Raw genomic sequence first — 9,451 nt, 5'->3', positions numbered from 1 at the left:
ATCCTTTCTCACTGTGGTATCTTTAAAACAATGACACTAAATAGTACAGTCACAAAATTCTCATTTTTTTAAATCTATTTTTCACAGGTTTTTGCCTGCAATATGAGTTTTGTTATACTTACAGACACCATTCAAACTGTTTTAGAAAATTCAGAGTGTTTTCTATCCGAATGTGTTAATAATATGCATATCCTAGCTTCTGAGTTGGTGTAGGAGGCAGTTAAAAATGGGCACATATTTTTTTCAAAATTCTCAATACTGCCCCCGTGGCCCGTAGAGGTTAAATAATGTGCTGTGTGGAGTTAGGGGTTCACTATAAACTGTGACAGGCACAAACACTTTTTGACAAAGCCCTCCTTATCTGTAAAGATATGACCCACGCACTCTGAAGCTCCTCTCTCGGGTGCAGAGAAATCTGTGAAGCGGCACGTGGCTTGTGGCCAGTTCCTCTACACTACTGTGTGTGTATTCCTGATTGCGTATTGCGACAAGACTGACCCATTTGAATTTAGGCTGTAGATTAATAAATTGTTCAGTCTTATACAGACTCAGGACTCCTTACTTCTCATCAATTGCTTTAGGTGAGGTGAAGTGATGGACAAACACACATTTAGTTTACAATCTGGCATTTTCACGCTAAAAGATATTTTGCCTAATATGGCTGAGCATATGGTCCACTCTAAATGAAAAAGTCTAACAGCACTATTGTGATCATGGCTTTGACAACATCAGATGTGTTTCATTGAGCTCTGGGGGGTGGGAGGGGGAGTAACTAACTATAAGCAGTCAGATCTTGAATCGAAAGCTGGTTGTTGCGCCCTGACTCTCTCGCTGTTGGTCTCACCACTGGATTTATTGCGCGGTAGACGGACAACCCAATTTTTCCATAAAACCTTGCGTTTCAACGCAGCACAGTTCGCGTCTATTCTAATCTCTCAAGTCAAACCGTGGAGTGAAACAGAGGATACCTACTGGACTTGGGGTGGATGCCAACAACTGAGAGAAGACTGTTTTTGGTTCAGTCATCGGGCGACAGCAGGAAAGGTGCACACGTTCAAATGCTCAGCTGGCAAGAGCTTTTTTCCCCCCTTGCGATAACGGGAGATGCTGCTGGAGTTGCATTGGCGCCATTCCGTTCTCTCTGTCTCTCTGGCTTTAATCTTTCCATGTTGGGACAATACATTTGGCGAAGGGAGATGTGAAGAGGCTTAAAGTATGGCATGCAAAGATGGTTTCTGCCAAGAAGGAGATGGTAACTGCGATGTACCCCAGTTACATTTCGACTCTCTTCTACTTTTTCTGCTTGATTGCTTGGTGAGTTCCGAGGATACATGATCTGGGGGGAATATTTTGTTCCTGTCAGATTGGCGCTGCGCTGGTGCCACTGCCCATGGTCCTGAAGACTCTAGGTGCTGAAATCTGAAAGTGCTGTAATTGTGATAAGATCGACTCCTAATGTTAATTTTGTCATCCGTAGCTTGGGTATCGGAGATGCTACTGTATTTCACGATAACAAATCATTTTGATTATTTGTGTCGTTTTTCAGTGTAAAGAGAATCTCTGGAACGATAAAAAAGGATGACAGAATATATCCCGAGAATTTCACACGCATTTTAGACAGACTACTGGACGGGTATGACAACAGACTGCGACCTGGATTTGGGGGTAGGTACATACCTGAAACGGTGACAGTTTTCGGCTGTCCAATTAGTTTGTGTGCTACAGTGGCTCAAAGAGATGAGCGACTATGATTTCCACTATTGTACCAATGCCTCAGAGCCTGGTTCCTCCCTAGGGTTCTTCCTAGGTTCCTGCCTTTCTAGTGAGTTTTTCCAAGCCACCAAGCTTCTGCATTGCTTGCCGTTTGGGGTTTAAGGCTGGGTTTCTGTATTGCACTTTGTGACATCTGCTGATGTAAAAAGGGCTTTATAAATCAATTTTATTGATTTGAGTTGTTTAAATAGGCTATGAGGTTGACAGATCAAAATCACATAGTATTTTTCAACCAGAGGGCATGAGCTTTTCCGTAGCCTATTGTTTCAAATGAGACATGTTCATCCACTGAGCCACGACTACTGCCTCCCACAGATGTGAAACGACATTCCTTGTTTCAAAAGCCAGTCGTCATAACCTGAATTAACACTTTCTTATAATCACTGCTTTGATTCGTGTGTGCGACTGAAAACGGTAGGCTACCTTCAAATGTTTAAGCGAGTTTAGATATGTAGTCTAATCGCTGTGGGGAAAGCCGCTTATTGCACTATTTACATAGAAAGAGTGCAGTGTCGTTTTCTTGTGTCAAATTCTCCACGAGCACCAAGTACTAGACACACACATGTTTAAAGACTGTATGCTTGAATGTGAATTAATAACAAAAAAGTAACCTATTTTTCTTTCATTATAGACTTGGCGGTGTGTTTGAAAATAGCCTACCTTAGGATACGTCCTTCAACTCCACCCTCAAAAAGATTCTACCTTAGTGCGCGTCAACTTCAAAACTCACCAAGTGTGCATAAGTTATATACTGATCGGCTTACTCCCAGAAATGTATGTTTTAAACCTATTTATCTCTGGTTCACTGCATTATATAAAAGCTTAGAACCTGGTGCAGGTTATTAGGTAAGCATAAGTTGCAGGCTATTGCATATACTGTAGGGTTTTGGCACACATCTCCACAGCACTATCAACCCAACTTTTGGCAAATGTTAGGCTGTTAGGCTGTTACTGAGGTTTTATGTTTTACATATTATTCCATGACAGGCCTACATGTGAATATAACTAGGTCTACTTAAATTCAGTTGAGGATTGGTTCATAAAGGCTAGTCTAATAAACCAGAACAAGAGTGCCTATAGAAAGTATACAGACCCCTTGGATTTCTTCACATTTTATTGTTTTCAAAGTGGGACTAAAGTGGATGTGTCATTTTTTTGTCAACAATCTTCACAAAATATCAAAGTGCAAGAACAATAAACATTAATGAAAAAAAAACACTAATATATCTTGATTAGATAAGTATTAGATAAGTATTTATTAGTGTGTTTCGGGGTTTTGGTTTATGTTCTATGTTTTCTATTTCTATGTGGGTTTTCTAGTTTTTCTATATCTACGTTAGTTTTGGGAACAACCTCCAATTAGAGGCAGCTGGTTGTTGTTGCTTCTAATTGGAGGCCATATTTAAGTGGGTTTATTTTCTCTTGTGTTTGTGGGTGGTTGTTTCCTTGTATAGTCAGTGCACCTGATGGGACTGGTTTTTCGTCGTCATTTTGTTTAAGGGTGTACCTTCAATAAATACGAAGATGAGCAATTTATCCGCTGCTTCTTCCTCCTCAGACGACGACGGTTATGACACATAAGGCTTTACATTTAGGCCAAAAAGTCTATTCCTTTGCTGTTATTTTTATTATTGTTTTTGCATTACTTTAGTGCCATGTTGCTTTTTCTTTTTTACTTTGACATTATAGTATTTTGTGTAAATAACATCATCTATTTTAATCCCACTTTGTAATGCAACGAAATGTGAAAAAAAGTTCAAGGCACTGTACTTGTCTAAGGTCACTTCAATTAATCACGTTCATTTTATAAAGTCCTTTTTACATCAGCAGTTGTCACAAAGCGCATTTCAGATACCCAGCATAAAACCCCAAAGAGCAATCAATGCAGAAGCAATGCTTCTAGGGCTATGATGTGATATGCTTAGGATATTCTAGATATTGTGAAACTGATTGAATTTTTCTCTCAATAGGTCTGGTGACAGAGGTGAAAACAGACATTTATGTGACAAGTTTTGGGCCTGTCTCTGATGTTGAAATGGTATGTACCGAATCAACAACTTGAAACAGATGAATGGCCTAAAAAAAGTTTGATTCGTGTAGAAATACATTTAACGTTTCATAGAAGAAAAAAGACAACCTTAACTGTTTCGATTTTGGTTTCTGCTTCCTCAGGAGTACACCATGGATGTGTTCTTCAGACAGACATGGGTCGACAGGAGGCTGAGGTATGAGGGTCCTATTGAGATCCTCCGACTCAACAACATGATGGTCGCCAATGTGTGGACTCCTGACACCTTCTTCAGGAATGGCAAGAAGTCTGTGGCACACAACATGACTGCCCCCAACAGGTTGTTCCGCATCATGAAGAACGGCACGATTCTTTACACCATGAGGTACTACATATACCAAAATGCTTTACACCATGATGCGTACATTACCCAGCATGCCAGGTTTTCACCATGCTAACATCCTGTCCAAACAATCAGCGTTGGGTGTGTGAGCGTTGCAAAATAAATGTACACATTTATCCAAACTGTTCGCGGGCGTCTGCAAAGCCAGGTGCTAAAATATATTATATTTTAGATGCTTGACGCACTGCAAGTCCTGCCTCTCCCATCTACTCATTGGTTTTTAGACACATACTAACCCACCTGGGTGATTGAGAGTTTAAGCCACACTCCAGTCCAGTCCAGTTGGTGGCGGAAATGCACCTTAAAGTTGGTTGCCAACCGCTATATAAAATCCACAGAAGAAGAAGCAGAAGCAAAAGAAGGAGGGGGAGCAAAAGGAGAATGAACAAGGATAAATGAATCAAAGAAAAACTAACTAAAAACTAAGTTTCCCCTTTTGTCTGTGGATCAATTGTCAGAGTAGAGAACATACAATTTTGTGTGACCCAAAATTCTAAAAAGATCCAGCAAGAAAAAGGAACATATGTGATCCACCGCCTCGATTCAGTCTTATGTAGAAAAATGAGAAACATTGTGTTTTTACATTGGATAAAAGTAGAGATGCAGAGCTACAAAATGCTATATCATACACTGATGTTGAGGAATAATGGGAAAGTAATTCTGCTTTCAAAGTTGATCAACTTGTAACCCCACTTTTGAGAAAATGGCCCTAGAATGTTTTGGTACACCCACTGAAGAGCTGCTCTTTGTCGACATCTATTCAGCATTGTTCACACCCTCTTAAGCCTTAGCCCCACCCATCTCTTTACAATAAGGAAAAACTCCAGGTAAACATACACTTTATCTAGTCTTTGGCCTATATCCTAATCTAACTTTGAAAGTATCTAGATAAACCTATTGTATACATATTTTATCATTATTAGATGATGCTTACCCAGACATTGATAAGTCATGTGAAAGAAATGCTATAACCACCCCCCAGCCACATCTAGCTAAGTGGATGATGGGTTATTATCGTCTAGACATGTTCATGAAATAATCCCCCCCCCCAGACACACCTGGCTAATTTAATGGGTGATGTAATCATTCTCTTACGAAGTGGAGTCTTTCGTTTAGACATGTTGCTAGCTATGACAATCCTTTGTACTGTACCTATGGGTTCAGGTTATGGTTCACTGTTTAGCTAGCTAGCTAAACAATGAATCATAATCCAAACCCATAGCTACAGTACAAATGGATTGTCATTATCTAGCCACTATGCATGAAATGCTGGAGTATGGCTCTGCAGGTCGCCAAAGTTAACCAACTAGGTTCAATGTTAGCTACCGAGCTAAAATTAGGCTATAACAAGCAATGCAAATGGATTTCTGAGATGCGAATAATATTATTACACAGATCATAACGGTAGCATTAGCTAGCGAGCCAGCATGTCCAGCTCATCCATTATCTCAGCCAATCATGGCTAGCGGGAAGTTTCTTGGCTTTTTCCATGGGATAAACCAACTAGGCTCGTAATTTAACCATTTTATTCGTATTTGCAGATGGCATACAAGTTTGTTATTAAGGCACATGAAAGTTCACATGTTCCAGAAGGCATTTCTGCCCAAAAAGCATTTTGATAAAAAAAAAATATTAAAAAAAATAACATTCAAATGCCTCTCCTGTGAAGTAGTGACGTTCGACATACGCCTACCTTCTTGAAATGGGTCACATGCATTTCAGGTAAAAATAACAACCCAGTGTTTATCTCCAAAGACAAATTAGCTAGCAACAACAAGCTAGCTAAATGTCCATGAATGTTTAAGGGGTTTCGATCTGTCCCCAAAACAATATAGTTGGTTCACAGTTGGTTTTGGTATTTTAACCTGCGTGTCATGAACACGTCTGGCGGGGAAAGGCAAAATCAACATGCGCATGATGGAGCTAGTTTGGTCAGCATGTGCTACTCAGCCTACCTACAGTATCCATCCTAAAGGTAGTTCTCCACTTTATGGATATGATACATGTTTGTCTTCTGTTTGGAGGGGTCCCTACTCTCTCCAACTCCCATTAGTTTCAATATGTTTAGATGTATGTGTCCCCATAGGTTGACTATCAGTGCAGAGTGTCCCATGAAGCTTGTGGACTTCCCCATGGATGGACATGCATGCCCTCTCAAGTTTGGAAGCTGTAAGTATGATATGATATACTTTAAGTCTATTCTAATAGAACTGGCTTGAGAAGTGACTTAAAAAAGCGGTTCTTCATTCTTCTCATGAGACTAATAAATTGTATGACATGCATACTTCTTGAACACTATGTATTGAAATACACCCCAATGCAAATCTGACTATACCGTTTCTTAGCAGATATTAAACCTGACACTGTTTGTGTTTACATGCTCTAACAGTTCTTTGTCCTGATTGATTTAGTTTGCAATGTTTAAAAAAATTCATAATTTCATACACAGATCACACCAATTTACCAGCCGGCTTCTTTTCCCCTGCTTTTTGGTATATCTGAAAGGGGTAGGGTTTTAAAAAACATGACAAATTTAAACCCACCTATACACCTTTCACACAAGACGTTTTTCCGCCAACTTCAGCATCTCGCCAATGTTTTGCAGACTTTTCTATATGTTGCTTAACACCTCCATAATGTTAAATGCAAAAAGCCCCCAAACCCCCAATTTTAACAACACCCCCAAACCCCCATTTCACCAGTCACCCAGTGATATGTTTAAAAGGGGTATACCAGCAAAAGAAAGTGATAAATACAGTGGGCGGAAAAATAATTTGATCCCCTGCTGATTTTGTACGTTTGCCCACTTACAAAGAAATTATCAGTCTATAATTTTAATGGTAGGTTTATATGAACAGTGAGAGACAGAATAACAACAAAAATATCCAGAAAAACGCATGTCAAAAATGTTATAAAATGATTTCCATTTTAATGAGGGAAATAAGTATTTGACCCCTCTGCAAAACATTACTTAGTACTTGGTGGCAAAACCCTTGTTGGCAATTACGTTGGCCACCAGGTTTGCACACATCTCAGGAGGGATTTTGTCCCACTCCTCTTTGCAGATCTTCTCCAAGTCATTAAGGTCTCGAGGCTGACGTTTGGCAACTCGAACCTTCAGCTCCCTCCACAGATTTTCTATGGGATTAAGGTCTGGAGACTGGCTAGGCCACTCCAGGACCTTAATGTGCTTCTTCTTGAGCCACTCCTTTGTTGCCTTGGCCGTGTGTTTTGGGTCATTGTCATGCTGGAATACCCATCCACGACCCCTTTTCAATGCCCTGGCTGAGGGAAGGAGGTTCTCACTCAAGATTTGACAGTACATGGCCCCGTCAAATGATGCGGTGAAGTTGTCCTGTCCCCTTAGCAGAAAAACACCCCCAAAGCATAATGTTTCCACCTCCATGTTTGACGGTGGAGATGGTGTTCTTGGGGTCATAGGCAGCATTCCTCCTCCTCCAAACACGGCGAGTTGAGTTGATGCCAAAGAGCTCCATTTTGGTCTCATCTAACCACAACACTTTCACCAGTTGTCCTCTGAATCATTCAGATGTTCATTGGCAAACTTCAGACGGGCATGTATATGTATTCTTGAGCAGGGGGACCTTGCGGGCGCTGCAGGATTTCAGTCCTTCACGGCGTAGTGTGTTACCAATTTTTTTCTCGGTGATAATGGTCCCAGCTGTCTTGAGATCATTGACAAGATCCTCCCATGTAGTTCTGGGCTGATTCCTCACCGTTCTCATGATCATTGCAACCCCACGAGGTGAGATCTTGCATGGAGCCCCAGGCTGAGGGATATTGACAGTTCTTTTGTGTTTCTTCCATTTGCGAATAATCGCACCAAATGTTGTCACCTTCTCACCAAGCTGCTTGGCGATGGTCTTGTAGCCCATTCCAGCCTTGTGTAGGTCTACAATCTTGTCCCTGACATCCTTGGAGAGCTCTTTGGTCTTGGCCATGGTGGAGAGTTTGGAATCTGATTGATTGATTGCTTCTGTGGACATGTGTCTTTTTTACAGGTTACAAGCTGCAGTTAGGAGCACTCCCTTTAAGAGTGTGCTCCTAATCTCAGCTCGTTACCTGTATAAAAGACACCTGGGAGCCAGAAATCTTTCTGATTGAGAGGGGGTCAAATACTTATTTCCCTCATTAAAATGCAAATCAATTTCTAACATTTTTGACATGCGTTTTTCTGGATATTTTTGTTGTTATTCTGTCTCTCACTGTTCAAATAAACCTACCATTAAAATTATAGACTGATCCTTTCTCTATCAGTGGGCAAACGTACAAAATCAGCAGGGGATCAAATATTTTTTTCCCCCACTGTAAGGGTCTGTTTTAAAGGTGGTCCTATAAACACTGCCTTGTATTTGTTACAGATAATATACCACATCTTCTGTCTGAAATGTGTAGATGTACTCAATATATCCCAGTTTGTCAGTTTTTTAAATTTTTTTTAACTAGTTTGCTTTGAGAAAAATACTACCATTACCGTCACCATATGCAGTGTCAAGCTTGTGGTATTCTTCCCGTTTTGTCATATTTTGGAATTTCATACATATTCCTCAAGTAAGAAGTCATTTGCTTTTTTCTCACATTGACGCTAGTAATACATGAGACATTCATTTTGTACCAAAAACAGAACAAAGAAACCCAAATTCAGCACTATTGTTCATAATGAGCGTAACGGTCAGCAAAACAGTGACTTATCTCCAATGGAAGAAGTTTTCAAATGAGGGTTCTGTCTTATCAGAAAACAGTAGCGATTTAAAGATAGCATCTACTGAGGGAAAAGCAAAAGAAAGGAGGAGGATCGGAGGATGGTTTCCCATGCACTTCCCAACCCTCCCCCAATCTATTATCAGCAATTGTGACATTGTAGAGGCAGAGGACAAAATAGATTCCTCACTTATCATTCAGTTACATTATTCTTGGTTTAACATAGTACCTTCCCCAAATCCCATCCTCCCATCCTGGCCCGGAGTCAGGGAAGCAGACGCTGCATCTGATGGGGCCTGTAGCTCGGGAAAGGTCAGAATCACTCTTCCCGCCCCAGGTTAGCTCAGACCTATTCTGGATCTCTCCAGAGCTAGTGTGAGTCGGCGCCCCGGCAGCAGTCCACTCCACAACGCCCCAGCCGGCCCATTTTTCCCTGCGCAGTTGGTGTCATGCCGACTTTGAGTCCCCTGTGGGAAACGACAAACGGGAACAACAGACCCCGACATGAACCCAAGCATGTGTTGTTTTTTTCTTCTTTCAGCCCT

At 40.9% G+C, this 9,451-nt stretch overlaps 1 protein-coding gene across 1 annotated transcript in view; it reads left to right on the top strand.

The window, feature by feature from the left end:
* The first annotated feature begins 826 nt into the window (after positions 1-826).
* Positions 827-9,451, top strand: part of LOC115205138 (gamma-aminobutyric acid receptor subunit alpha-6-like) — a 39,212-nt gene continuing 30,587 nt past the window's right edge. The window contains exons 1-5 of the mRNA XM_029770822.1: positions 827-1,314; positions 1,547-1,665; positions 3,744-3,811; positions 3,946-4,166; positions 6,271-6,353. Coding sequence (XP_029626682.1) covers positions 1,229-1,314; positions 1,547-1,665; positions 3,744-3,811; positions 3,946-4,166; positions 6,271-6,353 — 577 coding nt within the window. The 5' untranslated portion in view covers positions 827-1,228. The remainder of the gene's footprint in view (positions 1,315-1,546; positions 1,666-3,743; positions 3,812-3,945; positions 4,167-6,270; positions 6,354-9,451) is intronic.

The sequence above is a fragment of the Salmo trutta genome, chromosome 13 (genome assembly GCF_901001165.1).
Source record: "Salmo trutta chromosome 13, fSalTru1.1, whole genome shotgun sequence".
Classification (NCBI taxonomy): domain Eukaryota; kingdom Metazoa; phylum Chordata; class Actinopteri; order Salmoniformes; family Salmonidae; genus Salmo; species Salmo trutta.
This window is presented reverse-complemented; position numbering and strand designations above follow the sequence as displayed.